The 18,682-nt window shown below is 38.0% G+C and overlaps 1 protein-coding gene across 5 annotated transcripts; it reads right to left on the bottom strand.

The window, feature by feature from the left end:
* Positions 1 to 759: 759 nt before the first annotated feature.
* On the bottom strand, positions 760 to 18,413 carry LOC146453192 (somatostatin receptor type 5-like). Of its 5 annotated transcripts, none has more exons than XM_085096942.1 (2): positions 17,912 to 18,413; positions 760 to 3,170 (listed from the first exon to the last, which is right to left on the bottom strand). In XM_085096942.1, the coding sequence occupies exon 2, from the start codon at positions 3,141 to 3,143 to the stop codon at positions 2,151 to 2,153; it is 993 nt and encodes a 330-aa protein (XP_084953068.1). In that variant the 5' UTR covers positions 3,144 to 3,170; positions 17,912 to 18,413; the 3' UTR covers positions 760 to 2,150. The 5 variants fall into 5 exon arrangements, 4 of the variants coding, with proteins under 4 accessions (XP_084953068.1, XP_084953069.1, XP_084953070.1 ...); XM_085096943.1 differs by lacking the exon at positions 17,912 to 18,413 and adding an exon at positions 12,732 to 12,824; XM_085096944.1 differs by lacking the exon at positions 17,912 to 18,413 and adding an exon at positions 9,255 to 9,369.
* Between the last annotated feature and the right edge of the window lie 269 nt (positions 18,414 to 18,682).

Here is an 18,682-nt window from a genome sequence, read left to right as displayed (position 1 = left end):
CCTGGAAACATGTTCTTTGGTGAGCATGCTAAAAAACGCTCTTCACGCGCAATTTGCACGTGAAATGGGCTGTTTTAGCAGCAGGACGCGAATAGTTTTAAGCCCACTTTCCTCGTACACATCGATGAACTGAAAAAATCCTCATGGAATTAGCTTTAGGAGTTTCTTATAACTCCAGGGTGGAAAACATTCCGTGAATTTTTCTATCTAAAGCAAGAGTAGTTCTAATTTTACCTGTAACCGAGAGGTTTGATTTGGACAGAACAAGATTCCGTTAAATTTTCTGACAGATCAAACCTTGTTTAAGACTACATTATAAAGCTTAATTCTAGCAGGCACTTGAAGAACAAGCACATCAGACATGAACTTAAGTCTCAAGCCTTTAAAAATTTAAGCTTACATGCTAAAAATGTAAAACTCATTTTAAATCGTAAAATCAAAGATCTTCAGAATTTGTAGGCAAACTCGTTGAGCATCACGCCCAAAGTCAAGATGTTAGCAGTCTGGCCCTCTATCGCCGAAGGATTCCCAACCGCACTTACGCGAGTTGAAATTTATACAATAAAGAATTGAAAAATTTCCAAATACTTGTGACATGTTCGTGGCTAGTCTGACGTGGCGTTTCGACTCGGCCAAGAGACTCTTCAGAGACCCTCAGAATTTGATGCTCAACGAGTTTGCCTTTAAATTCTGAAGGTCTCTGAAGAGTCTCTTAGCCGAGACGAAACGCCGCGTCAGACTAGCCACGAACATTTAGCAATAAGTCCATTTGGAATTACGACGCTTTTAAATTTTTTTCTTCCGATGAATTCTCGATATCTCGGCAAAATCTGGGAGGGTCGGGAAACAGTGAGATCCCCGATCGTCTTGGATTTCTCGACATATGAAAATAAGGCTTTATTTTTCCCGCGCTAACAACGTTGGTGCCGAAGGCGGAATTCTCAAACGCTAGCCCCACACGAAGGGCGTGGTTTTTGAAGCGTTTCTCCCAAGTCTCGCTTTCATTTTCTCGCCCTAGACTTACCCTTCGTAAACAGGGAGTAAACTACGAACGGACTCTTCTGCCGTTCTACCAATTCTTATCGTTCGGAACCAACGCTCGGGACGCATGTTGCCTTGAAAGGGCTTCGTGAATTAATCTGGCCTCAGGTACATTAAATAGGCGTGTAAAATTTGTCATTCCTGTAATCGACTTAAATCGTTATTTGTTTGCAACAAAAGAATAAGCAAACGATTCCTGAATTTAGTGAATACCGTAAACTTAAAGATTTGAAGTGAAATCGCTAAATTCGCCAAATTAAGCTGTTGTTAAAAATAGTAACCTTATGTTGTATCAGATTTCCTCGTGTGTTTTGCCACTGAAAGAATTCCAATTAAGAAACGAAAGAAAACTTCACACCGTAAATTTATAACATCTGTTTTAGTTCCAAATGCCCTTGTTAGCCTTGAGGCTAATTCAATCCCGTGTGGAGCTGATTAAAGACCATGTCCGGCACTCGTTGTAGCTCTTGGTGCATTTCCGGTCTTCAAATTAGACTGAATATTTTGGCCCTAATTTAAGGGAGTCAAACTAACCCTTAAAAATCCGTTTTAGCAGCCTTAGCCGAGACTTATTTCGGTCCTTGAAATTAGACTACTTTGGCATTAATCAAGTAAAGCTAAATTTACCCCCCAAAATAGCTCTCTATTTTACTCCCTGTAAGGCTTCTTTTTGGGAGCAAAAACATATCTTTCATTTGAAGTACACCAAAGTAAAATGACGCAAAATGGTTATCTTCAATGACCCTAAGATCTCAAATATGTTACCAACAAGACAAGGAGAAAAACAGAACAATGAGCTAGCTTTCATAATTTACAATGCGTGATAAATATAGTACTGTCAAAAGCATTAACGCATACATTATAATGTTCTTGCTCTCGCGGTCGCATAAACGGTCCCCTTATCCCCCTCCAACTCCTATCCCTACTGCCCCTCAAAAACGGAAAGGAAAAAAAGGGCACTATAGTTAACCCCCTGGTCTGACTAGCGGGAATTATATAAATGTCATCTTTCCATCTAACTACTTTGTTTTGGGGGTGTTCCTGCTTTAAAGCGATTTTTGTTACACACTACGCTGCAAATTATTAACAGTTGTTTCACTAAGACCAATTCACTGGCTCCTTGAAAGGCCAATAGATTCCAAGAACGCGTTTTTCTTCCGACGAAAAAATCCCACTAGAGTGCGGGTGAATCGCGGAATTCTGATAGAATAAACAATAGGGTTTGCGAAGCTGTTGCTGTAATGCAGCAACTTAGTGAAGTAGAAGGCCTCAAATGGAATTTGAAATGAGTGCCTTTGAGCTCGAAAGAACACCACTATGTTGAGAATGTAAAATGGAACCCACGTTAAAACGAAGACTAGAGATAATATAAGCAAAGTGGTTACAAGGGTCTTTTCTTGCGCCCTTCGCTTGTTTTGTTCTATCTCCTCCTGATATTTACTCCTCCGTCGGGGAGCATCTGTTTTCTTCAATGTTACTTGCAGCCATATCAGCACATAAGCAACACAAATGACCAGTAGCGAAGAAGATATGAAGAAAATTATGAAGTAAAAGAAAACCTTGAGCTTGAATATTTTGAGTCCGTTCATGAAGTACAGAACTGCTACCAGCGCGGACAACAACCACACAACTGCTATGAGTAGGTAGTAGATGCGTTTTGAGACAACCCGGTGTTTCAGCGGACACATCACTGCGTAGAGACGTTCCAAAGCGATAATGGTGAGAGCAAAGATTGAGGCAAATCCTGTGAAAATGTCAATGACCATGTGCGCCACGTAGCTTCCTCTATCATTGCTGTTTGTCTTCCAGTACCATACTAACTGATGAATATACAATGGCACTGCAAACGCGCCGACAAGAAGATCAGCAACGGCAAGCGTTATGAGGAAGTAATTGGCACGCATGCGCAGAACTTTCTTCTTTGTAAAAACTGCGATGGTCATTGTATTGCTAATGATGATGGCGACTGCCACCAAAATGAATGCTACACACCATGCCACCAGCTGGGATAGGGGTTTGGGGCTGAATTGCGCAGTTGCTGGATTGCTGGAACTGGCATTCGAATAAATCGGAAACGTGGCTGTAGTAGAATTCTCCATCATGTTTCTGTCTAGTATACGGCTTTAAACCTGCAGGTATGAAAGATAGGATGAGAAAAAGGGCTAATCTATTTCACCATTGGGTTTACAAGAAAATACTCTTGTTCACAATTCACAGGTGTCTTTCTTTTGTCATAACCACTTTGACACTTTTCTTAAAATTGATAACCAAATGTTCTTTAAAAAGGCTATTCTTGTACACGGCTGTGGTTGGTCAAGGTGAACATTAAGAATTCTTTCCTCGGCTCAAAGCTAAATTGGTAATAAATTAAAATCACTTAATTTCGTCGCATTGTTGATCTGAACACAATTGGGTGGTCATGGTACTTAAATAGTAAATTTAAGTTATTTTTGACTCAGAGGAACGTCATTATCACCATGACACTGGTCCTCCAATGAAGCGATTGAAAGTGCAATAGATTATGCCACAAACGAATTACTACAAAAGTATATATTAGTAAAATCACGAAAAAGCGTTCCATGTCCTGATTGCGTAGGGGAGGAATCTGTCCTCAAAACGTTTCGTGCCATGACGTGTCAAAAATGGATGCTCAAAACAAGGTGGAACATGGCAAAAATGTGATCAGATGATAAACCTACTGTTGACGTTGGACTTATTATTCCGTTCTTTGCTGAGAACGTTGTAAAAGAACTTTTGTATAAATAGACCTAAAGATTAATGTTTTTTTTTTAAAGTAAAATACACTGGATGTTAAATTATCTTTTTTGTCCCGTATTATTGTGGGCATTTGAACAAGCTGATTCATATCTTCTACAGAAATGACGTATCATGGCAGGAGATCTTACCAAGCTCTATCGAGCTTTTCAAAGATCCCCATACTTCAATGTAGTAACTTAACGGAACAGATAGACACAATTCCTAAAGCTAATATGTAAACGGATTTTGTTTTTGTTGATCTAGGGATGAAAGAATTCAATCAAGGAGAGACCATGACAGTAAGGTTTTATTGTCTAAACCGTACAGCTGACTGTGCTGCATATCGACAGTCGGGACAAACGGTCAATATGACAAGGTGAACCGAGACTCTACTCGCAGTCTCCATAGCTTTCGCCGCAACGTACAGTAAATCGCTTGTGTCGGCTTCAAAGAGCTATTTAATTTCAAATAAAATGATTTCCCTGGTCTAGATAAGATCAACTGACAAAGTAGAGAGGTTTTTACCACATACCACGCAGGGATGCTGTAAAAGTGAATACGTTTTCACAATACATAATTATTCCTTGTTGTTGATATGGAAAAGTTACCTATTTTTTAGCGCTACCTAAACTTCCTTTTATTCGATAAATTATCTAACGAAGCTGGTGATTAGAATGGCTTTTCGTCGGTCCTTGAACTTTTTTTTAGGGTGCAGAAATCTGCATAGACTTAGTACGCGATCCAAAGATCAGTGTTTCGACTGAATATTATTTCCTTCATGAAAAAGAACTACAAAATGAAATAACCTAAAAAATATACTTGTTGTGTACGAAATATCTTTTGTAATGCAATATGCCAGCGATCAAAGATTCTATCTTGTGATAAGTCACCAAAGTATGGTCTGGAGCGCGCATTGTCGCTCAGTCATTATCAGTTGCAGTAAAGAATATTAAGATTGTACGGCATTATGTATGTGCTTTTCCTTCAGTTATATGGGTCTTATACGTTTTTATCCATTCAAGAAAAGAATATTGTATGTACTGAATACACATATCAAAGCAAACGTCAGAATTATTCATCTGAGCTGACATTGCCATTACAGAAGGTATAATGATATCCAGCTAGTGATAATTATAAGAAATTATAAGAAACGAGATATAGCTATACCCAACGAACGTTATCCTTAGAAAGGTAATAATGATAATAAAACATCAACATCGATCTCCTTGAACGAACCGCGTTTTCCTTATCAAAGGAAAATTGTGATAATATTGAAACAGCAGGTTCGTTTGCCTGACCAGTCACGATGTTACAGATGACCTTCATTCAAATTGTGATAAAAATTCGAAATGTTCCGATTATTAAATCAAATATCAAGTGTGGGAAAGGGTGAGGGATGGAAATTTGCTAGTCCAGTCACTACTAGAGACAAAAGTAGCCAGTATTGAATCCGAACAGGTAGCATAAGAACTTCAAGGGGGGTTATGATGTTTAATCGTTGTGCCATCCTCCTTTTGGGTCGTGTAATTACGTTCCGGTTGCTGAAGACTGCCACAAAAGAGTCAAAACTCACAGTTGAACTATCTCTGAAAGTCCTTGATGTTTAATAATGACATTTGCCCCTTGTGAAAAGAAACAGATCGCTGATAAAGTTTGCTAGTTTGAGGCTGACGGTCAGAACAAATGATGAATTCCCGTCTTAGTGAAAAGCTCAATAAATGAAACCATAACAAAAATACATCGAATATCATTTTCCAACCTGGAAAAGTTTTTGTGTACACTAACATAATTTGATCTTTTCGAATTCTTTAGCTAAATATTTAAGTCACAGAAATCTTGGAGAAAGGATTCATATCCCAAAATTTCAAATTCACGAGCTGCTGTTGGCTTTTTCGAAAATCCTAGTTGGCCTTATACCACTCTTTAAACGACCTTTTTCGTTCTTTTGAAACTGACAAAAGGAATTAAAATTTCCCTTCTTACCAACGTTTTAGGTGTCAAAACACCAAAGGAAATTTTCTTCACGGTTCCATTCGAATTTTTGAGGCAGTATACACTCCGATCTGTATTATTTCAACACTGATCTTAATTTATAATTGAATAATTTTCCTTTTAAAAAAAATTGACAAAGAGGTGTTTGGTTGGAATTTGCAACGTATAAAGTAGAATACATTTAAGATTGCTTCGTACTGAATAGCTATGGCTTAAACTGATTACAGACGCTTAGTAAAGGCAGTCATCGTTAAAATGAGAGTAACCGAACCTGCTGTCGTTTTAGAACTTTGCTTTTTATACAGTCATACAGTTTGCAACGCTTTTCAATCCAGAAATTTAGCATTCAAACTTAAGATGGAATCTACTAGAAAGTCCCTCGCCTGTCGTTTCGTTATTTATAGTATGTCCACGATTCAATACATGTAAGAAATGTAAAAGGCTTAGACTTGCCACTTACACTTCTCACCAAAAACGCACGAAAGTTATAAAGAGAGCGGGATTTTGCTCTACAAGGGATGGAATTCCATAATCAATTAATTGTTCTTAATTCCCCGAATAAAGAAATATCAGATTGATTATGGTAATTACTTCACTCTGCATACTTCAGTCAGTTTGTAACTAAAGATATATCGACGGATATCACGGCACAAATAAAGTTCATTGTCAATCCGGTACCCCAAAGAGACATTAATTCCTTTACAGTTTAACAGCTCCTTAGTCAAACTTCTCAGTGCATTATACTAACAATTGTAGTTAAATAAACCTTTAGTTGTAAAGCAAACCAGTTTGGTATTCAGTTCCTTTTACGATATTAAGAGCAGTGCAGGATTGCCTTTACCTTCTCACGCAAGAGTTAGCTAGGGTCTCAAACTCATTAACTGTTAAGCCATACTGACATCCTCATAATATTGTGCTGTCTGAAGGTCACTGCAATAACCTGTCGTAATATCCAAAGGTAAATACGGTAACTGATAAGAACTGTGCAGACTCCAATGGACAAAACTCCCTCAAATAAATTGAAGCATCAAAATCGAGACATGCCTTTTGAACTTTTCATCGCCGATTCATTTGCGCCAAGGAATCCTGGCGCCGCAGAGCGTTTGACAGAACATATCTACAGAGATTATCTTAAATTCAAAACTTCAAACTAAGTGCCTGTAAATTTAATTTAACAACGCCGCGTTGTTAAATCTTATTGAGCAAAAATGACTGTAATAAGACAAGAAAAGAAAGCAGAACTTAAATTAAACCAATTCTTAAATCTTTTAATTTTCTTTGTCGACACTCCTACAATTTGTCCATCAGGAATTTAAATTAATGCTTTGTTTCAACCCAGGTTGCAACCCTCACGTGCACAATAAAATGCTTGGTATGAAAGGAAAATATTAGATTCTGCTGAATTGTGTGTCTTAATCCAAAAATGAAACTGCCCAGACTTGGTCAAAAAGTGGTTGCTTATTTTTTTATTGTCCGTCTCCTTTGTGCTTTTCTGTGTGCAACTAAGGTCCATCATTTTGCAACCTAAACGATTTTCATGCTAAAACAGGACAAATAAGAATGATCCTTAGTTATTATTATAATATAAATGCCTGAGGACGATTTTTATTTAGACTCGAAACTCTGGTATCCTTGCTTATTTGTTTCTTACAAGGGAAAGACCTGTCAGGCATGGTTCTTTCCGGGTATTTCCTGTAGGCATGTAAAATCAAAGCGATTCATTCGTGCGTTGTTACAACCTTGGCTCTTTAGTTCAAATGGTCAGCTCGATTTTCAGAGTAAGCAGTTGGGGAATACAATGTACAGTCAATCAAAGCTGATTTCGAAACAGGTTGCTTAAAACTGAAGGTTTCTTAGGCCCGATTCAAACGTCAAACTTCACATGTGCCAAACCTAATGTAAAGTGTGCAAAAGCTATCATTTTTCTAATTTGCGTTAAGTTAGAACACTGCTTATACGATTACGTAAAGACCTAACTCAGTTCTCTCTTCCTGACAAGTCAGTGCAGCTCGAAGCAACTTTTGTATAACTTGATGGAAAGATCTTGTCTTCATTAGGATGCTGTTGCAGGTTGTAATCTTAGTCGTGAAAATAATATATGTTAATTCGTATTGAACACCAGGGACCCTTGTTGTTTCCATGTGAACAACACTAATTGTGATTGAAAGAAAAATTTTCTTTTCGTTGTTGGAATAGTTCTGTTGTAACTTTAATATGACCTCTCGTTGTTGCTCTGCCCTAAGTTAATTATAATCCTTATTACAAGTGACTTGTTTTATCCCTACATTTTTCGACGAACTGGAACGACATAAAAGAAACTTGACAAATTTTATTTTTATCAGCTTACGGCACTTTATTTTTTTGAATTATGCCAAAATAAGGGGTACGCAAATTGCACCCCTTGTGACTTCATTAATTTTGGAGATGTGGACGGATGTTTTCTAACAATCATCTAGTACAGCTGGTAAAGGGGTTGACTAAAATACAGACGTAAAATAGTAAAAGCAGACCTAATGTTTTAGGGTCATGCCAAAAAATGTTTTTTACTTGCAACACTGGAGGAAAAAATGAGGGGCTCAGAAGCACATTAAAGTTGTGCAACCTGGACATTAACTGCGAATTGTCTCTAGTGGACAACAAATAGCGTGAAAATGTGTTTGACCCAGTCTTATATGACGTACAAAGTAATAAGGCTGGCTCGAATATACGCTTCATATAAAGCTTACACCAAATCTTGCATTCACGAGTTAAAATGTTGACTGGTGCAATAGTAAACGATCATACCTAACGAAATCGTGGGAACTTGCATATTCCGTACACAGAACTTTTTGTGTTTGCGCCTAAAAAACTGCACGTACTTTCAAATATTTATATTCGGCTTCCAAAAGCTACATGTAAACAATTTGTGCATGATGCCTTTAGGTGAGATTGTTGGGCAGGTAAAAATAATAACATACAATGGCTAAACCATAAATAAGGTGTTCTAAAATTAGTCTCCAGGTTTTTTAGTTACAAGAATTTAAATGAGGTTCAAATGCTTCCCAGAAAACCGTGTGCTCGTATCTTTCGTAATTTGGTACGTTTTACCCGAGAACGATTTTTCAATAAGGTATATATTACATATGTAAATGTTCAGGGGAGCTTTATTACATTAACTCAAACACTGATTGTTACGTTGTTCGATGTTGTACAAAGGGCCTACTTTTCGGCGTGTATCCCACTTATGCGAGAAGCACTGGCATAAGTATAAGCATGAAACAGTAGTTTGGGAATCGAATTGGCGTACGATATAAGTTATATAAGATTAAGGAAAAGAAATGTGTTTCTTGTGATGATGCCTCTGTTCATTTCAGTAGCGTCATAATTGAGTGGTTCGGGACTGAGTGCGAACCATCCCCATACTTTTCCCCCAGCAATATATACTAACATATTATCTATCAGTAGTCCAGGAATTTTGTTCTCACCTTGGAGCTATCATCGACCACAACCGTCATATCATGTTTTCAATAAAAAAAACATACATGGGGCAAACGTACTCGCACCAAGCTAATAGTTGTTGTCGTCCACTTACGCTTGTCCACAGTGCAATAATTTCAAATACGAAGTGGCACTAAAGGGCGTTCCAGGGGATTATGTTAGAGATAGTTATTTGTTAGAAGGTTTTCCGCTAATTACAATAATAGGACTTTTGACATATATTTGAAACAAGGTCAGAGATAGCACCTTCCTCGTGAACAAACTAATCACTCAGTTGATGCAAATTAGAAAAAAAAGAACAGAAACAGAAAAACAAACAGTGAAGTTAGAAATGATCTTAGCGCGATTATTTCTGTTTAGCGTTAAAATTTCCCAGACCCTTCTGTAAAGAATTCCGATTTTCGTGTTTTTTAAAACGCAAAACAGCTTTAAAGACGATATAGCGAGATAGATAATTCTAATACTAAAATTATTTTAGGCAGTGTTATTTGTCAGGAGGTTTGTTACTAATTAAAAAGAAGAAAAGGTTGGCATTCATTTCAGTTGAGGTCAGAAATATCACTTCCTTTAGTGAATACCAATATTACAGTAGTGGAATACTTGCCGATAATCTTAATTGATCACGATTTGTGACTGACAAACTGACATCAATAATGAATCGTATGCAATTAACTAAAGAAATGAGGGACGTATTCGTGTTTACATGTATTCTAATTAAGAGGAGTAGTGATTCCCCATATTTCTGCTCCAAATTAGCGAACTCAGCGGTGGTCATTGTTGTCTGGACCTTGTTAATGATAAGCTTGCCGCATTGACCACCAAGTGCCCCATTTTGCCTAAGGGTGGAAATTGTCATAAGACAATTTTATCTTTGAAATTAAGCTCGTAAAATAGATCGACATTTCAATCGATGGTTTGCGCATCTTGTAAACGTTAGCGCAAATATCTCATCCATGCCTTACACTGGTAAAGATTGTTCTGAATTCCCATGCTTCAATGCCTAAACGAATTCCTCAAAACAAAAAATACTTTGCCCATTTCGGGCTATAATTTTAAATGTAAATTTTCGTCATTTCGTGGATCGAGTGAATAATAAAACGAATTGCATATATTCACACACGCAATCAGCTCGAGTAGCTGTCAGAATACTTGTTCTGTTGCTCACTGCGGTCTGGCACCTGTAATTTGGGAAGCTGTTCTTGGATATTTTAGTGAATCAAAAGTCTGCATGTTTTTAGCCTTTGAAAACAGACGCCTTTTCCAGTTTTTGTTTCACCCACCGCGAAAAGAGCTCTCCGTTTTAGCGACGGGTGAAACAAAAGCCGGAAAAAACTCGTCTGATCTCGTAGGCTGCTAGGTTTTCCTCCTTCGTTCTATCTGGTGAGGCGATGCAATAACGTGTCACATCCATTTTTGGCTGAGCTTCGCAGCGAACCTGATCGCCCCTTTGGACTACTCCTCAACACTTTTTGGTGACCGAGATGAGCTTCGTAAACTAGAAAAACAGATCTCATTTGGGTGGTATTTCTTTTAGTTGTGCTCTTTCCTTATATACAGTGTACCTTTGATTGACTTTCATGAACGTTGTTAAGTCGCATTAGTCACAGCTGATTTTCTTACTTCGGCGCAAGGATGAAAAAGCAAAGAAGAAGGAGAACAAAATGCGAGTCTGTATTTGTTCAAAGCAAAGTGACGTAAACCCAGAATTAGTATCAGTTTTTGAATTTTAGTTCATAGCTCAATCGTAAAATCAGAAACCCAATCAGAGACCCAACGGCAGCGAACATATAACCGTCCAGATTCCAGAAGGAGGCTCTTCCACTAGGCTATAGAAGACTCGTGTCGCACGAGGCTCGGTTCAGATGCGACACATGTCCATGTCAAGGTTCCGAATGTCAAAAACTGAGCAAGAAATTAATCTGTCCTGAGTGAAATGGATAAAATGAGATGAATGAGGAAACGTCCACAAGTCGAGAAACAGAAACCTTAGCTAACCGATAGAACGGTTAGCTAAAATTCAGATTTAGCGTCAAACAGGCATCGAACAACCAGGGATTGGACGGCAATCTCAACTTTCTGAGTCACGTAACTGGAGATGATTGTGACAAAACATGACTTTTTAGCTTTCTATATGAAGATAAATTTTCCTTTTATTGTGCAAATTATCATTTAGTATTCTGACTGACGAATTTTTATTATTTTAATTATGAAGAAGTTTCTCGAATAATATAAACCCGCAGACTTCAAACGTCGTTTATTATAGTTACAACCTGTTTAAAATTGAACGATATTATTTCTCCTTATTAAACAGTCTTGAGCAGCTTTTTTAAACCGGCCATTTATCAAAATAAAGCAGGCCAGTCTTCCATCGCACACGGAGATAATTGAGCGCGAAAAGCACGCAAGCCCGTGCAAAGACCGCCTGCCTCTTGAATTGGAGACGTGATATTACGAGGATCGAACGCGTTATTTTTGTAACTGTCGAGCTCGTCATCAAACTAGGCCTCCTGCTATTTTTTTTTTCAATATAAACCATTTTGGTCACCAGCACGTCTAGCTGCGATAATACTAATTAAGTGTATTTGCTATCACGAGAAACAGTTGGTATGTATGCTAACAGACCAAACAATTAAGCATACAGCTTCAATAAATGAGGAGAAAAAGGAAAGGAAAGAAATTAAAAGGACAGCACTAAATTATGCTCATGTTACCCTTGTTCGCTAGTCCTGTGTCTCAAGTATACAATGTTTTTATTTTTAGCTTGTCGATTAACACAAGGTGTTTCCGATATCTGTATTATTTTTTAAACACACAGTTTGATTATTTGCATTTGAGACGGCAAACAATCGTCATTCCATTATGATTTCACATAATGTTCAGGCAACGCGAATTCGTTAGATTTCTTTGAGAATATTGAATTCGCTTTTATTGGATTTTAAACCGAGAATAAATAGCATGCAGGTACGATGAAGTCTTAAATATATCAAACGTAGTATTTTAATTTAAAGTAAAATTCTGAATTGGTCGCTGAATTATCAGTATCATATTTCAGATGTACTAAAAAAGTCCACTCTATCTTCCCATTTATGTCTGATCAACGTGAATACTGTAGTGTAATGGTGAAAAGACGTTAACTTGGTAGATAGAGAAGAATAAAATTGTGTGATTTGCGTTGGTAAAATTTGACAAAACAATTTTTGTAATGGTTTAGGGAAATATTAATTGCTGGCTCAAGACACCGAAGACTATGAAACTGATGTCTGGCCTGTTCCTTAGTAGTGGCATAGCTGTACCTTTGCTGTAGAATAAAAATGCATTTACCAATTTCGATAAAGCACAAGTTTGATTCACAGGGATTTTTCAACGTGTTTAAAAAAACTGAGCATTGATTAACATATTTCACCAAGATAAAGTGGGAAACTGTCGGCAAAACTAAAAATTATAAAATTACTCCACTTGCTTACCATTAGAACACCACATAGCCTTGATCAAGCAAGTAAGTTGAGCAACTGGATTAAAAGTGTGGTAAAGGATACTCTCGTTTGTCTCCAAATAAATTTAGACTAGAAGTAATCACAGATTATTGGAGTGCGTTCGATTCCTTACATAGGACAAAACTTAGGTATGGTGAGCGCTTTCCTGTTCGTTTTAATTTGACTTATTTCGTTCGTTTTACTCTTTATGCAACTTTTCTTTATTGCAATAATCATCATCTTCACAGAATATTTGAAGTTTCCTTTCCAAATCAATAACCACAGTTTTACTGCTGGTTACCCAGCATGAATAAAGCAAACTTAATGGGCAAATAAAAATCTTAACTTTGAGGGTGAAGAAACATCTGGAACATGGGGGATTATTTCACTCTTCCACCCTGAAGCTACGAGATTAGGGGCAAACCCGAGTACGTGACAGATCTGACAGAGAAAAATTATAATTAAGGTTGCATGACATTTGCAAAATATTTTCGTAACGTCTTTAATCATTGAAGAACGTACTTTAACACAACACGGTATACTTTTATTTCTGCTTGCTACTATTTACTAACAACAAGATTTCAAGGTATTTCTTATACGCTACGCGAAAATCCCACTGCTATGAAGCGATAAACATTTTGAATGTGGAGATCAAATTAGCATAATCGGAAAGTCTTGATCTCAGATAACCAAATGCGCGTGTACAAGCATAAAAATCTGACACAGAAATAAAAATACTACCGCAGGCGATCGACTATATATTTCCATTTGCTACTAAATCTTACTATCTATTAGCTACTAGAAAGGTATTTTTTATACTTTACGCGAAATTTCCGCCTCTAGGAGGCGATAAACATTTTTCAGGTTGGGATCTAATTAGCATATTGACAGTCTTGATCTCACAAGTATAAAAATCTGTTGCTCGAAACCTCAAGAATTCAGAGAGATAAAAATGTTACTGAGACGGCACACTATTTGCTTTTACTTGCTACTACTCTTTACTTGCAACAAGAAAGATATTTTTGATACTCTACGCGAAAATTTCGCTGCTATGAAGCAATACACATTTTGGATGTAAGCCCTGGATGTAAGCTCACTCTACGCGAAAATCCCACCGCTATGTAGCGATAAACATTTTGAATGTTCCGATCTAATTAGCATATTGAAAGCCTTGTACAAGCATAAAAAATTATTATAGAAACCTCATGAATTCAGAGAGCGAAAAACTGTGTGCTACCGTATTGTTCATCGCAAATGATCCCGTATATGTCCTTGTTCGTCGAAGAGTCAAAGAAACAAAACCTCTAAACTTGAGTTGTGAGACGAACACAGTCTGCTGGCCGCTTTACACAAACTCCAGCGAAGCACGAGGCAGAATGCTTTGCGCAACGAAATTGTCCTTGTTCGTCGAAGAGTGAAAGAAACAAAACCTCTAAACTTGAGTTGTGAGACGAACACAGTGGTGGCCGCTTTACACAAACTCCAGCTAAGCACGAGGCAGAATGCTTTGCGCAACGAAATTGTGACGTCGTTCAAAATGGCGCTGAAAAGGTGAACGGCCGATCGAACGAAAAAACACGGGTCAGTTTTCGCCTTACGTGCACAGGAAACCTACACGATCACAGGTAGCCCAGGAGATTAGGAAGCGTTCTTCCTTCGTCGAACGCAATAACAAATTTATAGTTGCCAGCGGGGCGTCTAAATTTTATTGGATGCATTTTAAATTAAAGTGAGCTCCACGTGGTGCCCCTTAGTTACTTGGCACGATAAAGAATGGGGGTGGTATTATTATCATACGCAGTGGTGCAGGCGAACAGTGCCTGATCCAGTCGTCACGAAAAGTCGCAAATGGAGTATTCACAGATAGACACGTTCTTCTTGAAGCCGTTCAATCCTCAGTCCGGCACTGTAAAACCAACCATATTAAAATATTGTGTTACGTATAAATTATAAAAGGGAATGTATAATTCATTGTTGTTGAAACGCCCTTTCTTTGAAGAAATTTTCGCAGACTCAAGCCTCTCAAAATTTCAATACGTGTTTCCTTGAGTTAACAAAGATATCCAGAAGTTGATTGTGTCGGAATTTTAATAGTAGGAATTAAGCCAAGGAAATACCATGATGTTTTAGGGCAGAACCAACACATTTTAATCACCTTCTGGGGGGCAAGAGTTCACCGTCAAAACACGTCTTCGTAAGCGAGCCATGCTTAATTTGTTCACTTTTTACTTTTCGTGACGAAACATAAGTTTGTGAGTGATACTGTGAACTCTAGCAACTATGAATTCAAACCAATTCCCTCTATGTTTAATTGTTCTGATTACTATAGTGTTAACTTGAGGAGTGTTTATCATATTAACAATGTCTATCCTTGTTCCGAAAATCAATGGAGTCAGTGTGGCAAACATTTGTTGAATAATTATCCTGCCTGTGAAACGTTGCCTAAACTTCGCGGGAAATCTCCCAATTCATCAACCTTGTCGGGTAAGTATCAGATGATATTCCACGTGACTTCGCAGTATAATTGTTACTTAGTAGCTCATCTGCGCTGTGTTCTTTATAGCAGCAAAATATCACGAAAATACCTTTGATATTTTTAAGATTTCTATGACAACTTCAGGTTTTTGTAAATGGTATTTGCTCCCCTTGGACGCTCCTCCAGAAAAGAAAGAGCTAAGGTCTTGAAACTTTCAGCTTAGTCAACGCCATTTTGTTTTCTGTAAAATTTGTCGCACATTAAAATTTCATGGGCTAACATATTCTTTTTAAGAAAATGGGTTTGAGTTAGACTAAAAACCAGAACGATTTTTAATTATTATCACCACCATGCAGGAGGAGTGTAAGTTGATATGTATCCCCTCACGTTTTCTTCCTTTTTTCGTTGTCGTAGAAGTGAGTAGTAGTTTTCGAGTCACGATTGCCCACCTGCCCATTGGGTGGTAATGTGACTAGTCCGCGATATTATGGCACCTACTTGGTCTCCTTCTAGAGAATGGAGCCCCTCGCGGATCGGTCCTCAATTTTGAAGACATTTTTTTTCTTTTTTCAATTAAGGTGGCTTTCTACAGTTTTTGTACTGTGCGAGTCTTTGATGTGCGCGCGCGGTGCCCAAAGCATGCGAAAGCATCACGCGCGAGGAAAATCACGCGAGCTTGCTAAGGAAATCCCGCGAGCACAAAAACAGAATGGCGGCTCTGGGAAAAATTTCCTGGTATTCCGGGTGGGTTTCAGAGGTGTGTTTACAGTAGCTAGATCGTGTTTGGGCTTGATAACTGAAAAAACGTGTTGTCTAATGGTTGCCGTTCCTTAACAGCCTTAAAGCCTTTGCAGAGTTGTGATTTTGCGCCAAATCTTTGAACACGAAGGCAGCATGCACTCACCAGTTGGGGCGCGCGCGCGCGCTGGAACCCGGATTTTCCCAGAACAAGCATGCGCAATGGTCTTCTCACCGTAGGTCGCAATAACTATTTTTTCTCGTTTTATTTCTCCAAATCTAGCCGTACAACCTATGTTCAAATTTTTGCTGTTAACAGAAAACACTAAAACGGAAACGTGAACATTTTTTAGAGAAAATACGTCAGAAATTTTTTAAGGAATTTTCAAATAAGGCAAAATTTCCCAATTTTGTCATTTGCCAAATTTCTTTCTGACAAAATTTCGTGTTCTTTACCCACTTCTCTGCCCACTTTGCAAATCCTGAAATTTTGAAGTGGGATCGTACGGCTAGATTTAGAGCCAGACAACTCTGAAAGGTGTAGTTTCCAGGCCCCCTTTAAGACTCCTTCTTTTGTATTTAAAACACTTTTTGAGCATTCCAAAATTATCTATTTTGTATTTACTATACTAGAAAAAATGTCCAAGAAAATTCCTGTTGGGTTTTTCTTACGTTTGATTTAAGGCGTTCTTTCACTCCAGAAAACTGTGGTAAGACACCTTAAGAGCGGCTGCCTGAGAATATCGAGAACTCGCGGTCAAAACTGAAATTTCGGTTTTCCTCATATTTTGTCAGAAGAATCCCTTTAGAGAACTATTTACGAAAATAACATTAAAACTTTCCAAAGATTTTTCGTTTTCGAGAATTCCGACATAATGTGAAATGCCGTGATCGCGGCGCAGCCGGCGTTAAATTTTGACGAGATTTGGTGCATTTTCAAATCGCTCGGGAAGGAAGACGGCTTAGCGTATTAAAACGAGCTTTTGAAGTTAAGTTAGGCATCCTTCTGAGAATACGGTCTTACGAAAATATTGCTGGAGGATTCTTATTTACATGCAGTTTTCAAAGTCCGAAGAATCCTATTTTCAGCATTTTTGTTGACACTTGAAATTGTGGAAACTTTGCGGACAAATATCGTGTCCTGGTACATCGAAATTTGAAGCAAGTATTATACTTTAGGAAAGCTCTATACATGTAGTGCAATATATAAAAAATCCAGCTTGGGTAATTTAAAATCCAAGCGTTGACGGAAGTAAACACATAGGGAATTTTAATTTTTTTTTCAAAAATGGCAGTGGTCACGCAAGGACAAGTTTTAAAATAAGTTTAAAATAAATTTATTGTTTATGTTTCAGTTCTGTTGGAATAAAACTAAGTTGTTATTCGGAAACAAAATCTCATGTGTTGATGGGTTTATCCCTATAAAAAATAATTTCTTTCCTAGTAGGTGATCACCGATCGCAAACAAAAAAATGAAACGTTCAGGTGTTATGTCACGCTTTCCTCGGTACGCCAGCGTCAACAATGCGAAGGATACGAAAACGAAATCAGTAAATATTTCATATCAAAATGTATCTGAAACCCCCAACAGGCGATAATGTTTCATTAAATTACTAATCGACTTGCGTAAAAACGCCTTTGGTTCTGAAAAGTTGCGCAATAGTTGCAGTTTTTATAAATCCTAGGTTTGTCAAAGCTGCATCTCATCCTCACTGTCAATAAAATGTCGTGACAGGCACTTACATTGAGCTGGACAAACGAAGACGAGAATTCTAAAAGCTGAAGAACAAGGTATCTGTGTTTTCAATTTGCAGGCCCTAGACTATATATCATAAACAGAACTGAGATATCAGAGCCGGTAGAGAAAATCATGCTTTCACTTTAGTGCAAGGCTGTGGCCATAATATTATCTTTAACGGCTACACTGCGGCTATAATATATTTGAATGAGCACTTACCGTTCCAATGCCTGCAAAATAGGCATTTAATGAACCATCCCCATTAATTCGAGCAATAGCCCACCCTTCTCAGTCCGATCCGGATAGAACAGCACCAGAAAATAACCAAGGTTGTTTGCCATCACTGTGTACATAGCTATTTTAAACTTGCTATTTATAAACAATGACGCAAAATGGTTATAAATAGCAATGTGCGTCCTTGGTTTGGAGTGGTTTGCTCGATACTAGAAACTGTATTTCTTCTTCCGCTATGTCATATTTTGCAGTTTCTATATATTTTCGGTTGCATTTATGGCTCCGTGCTCATTTTCGTCCTTGATAGACGACGAGTCCGGTTGCGTTCAAAGTTCGTACTATTACAGCAACCTGCGTTTCTTTGGGTGAATGCCAAAAAGATATCTCCAGTCATCCAGGTCCCAACGCCAGGAAGCTGTTTGCTGACGACAAAACTGACAGTGAACTGTAATGAATCCTCGCGCGCGCATGTTAGTAAAGTTATCGATCATCTGATGTTGTTGATTGAACATATGAAGTTAAGTTTACTGACTTTACATTGATGGAATACAAACAGCGGTGATATTTCTGATCAACCTACGATGACCCAAGAACAACAGTCTTTACATTGATGGTATTTGATATTCTGAAAGGATGAGTCGAATAACAATCAGACCATCTGCCCGCGCCGTCGAGATGTCTACGATCTTCGTTGGCGGTAGCCTCCCACGCAGTCGTTTTAAGGGGACTCGTATTAACTCCTCCCCGAGTCCCCTC

Source organism: Pavona decussata, unplaced genomic scaffold (assembly GCF_977016875.1).
Source record: "Pavona decussata unplaced genomic scaffold, jaPavDecu1.1 SCAFFOLD_345, whole genome shotgun sequence".
In the NCBI taxonomy this organism is placed as follows: domain Eukaryota; kingdom Metazoa; phylum Cnidaria; class Anthozoa; order Scleractinia; family Agariciidae; genus Pavona; species Pavona decussata.
Note: the sequence above shows the minus strand (reverse complement) of the source record. Positions and strands in the feature narration are given on the sequence as shown.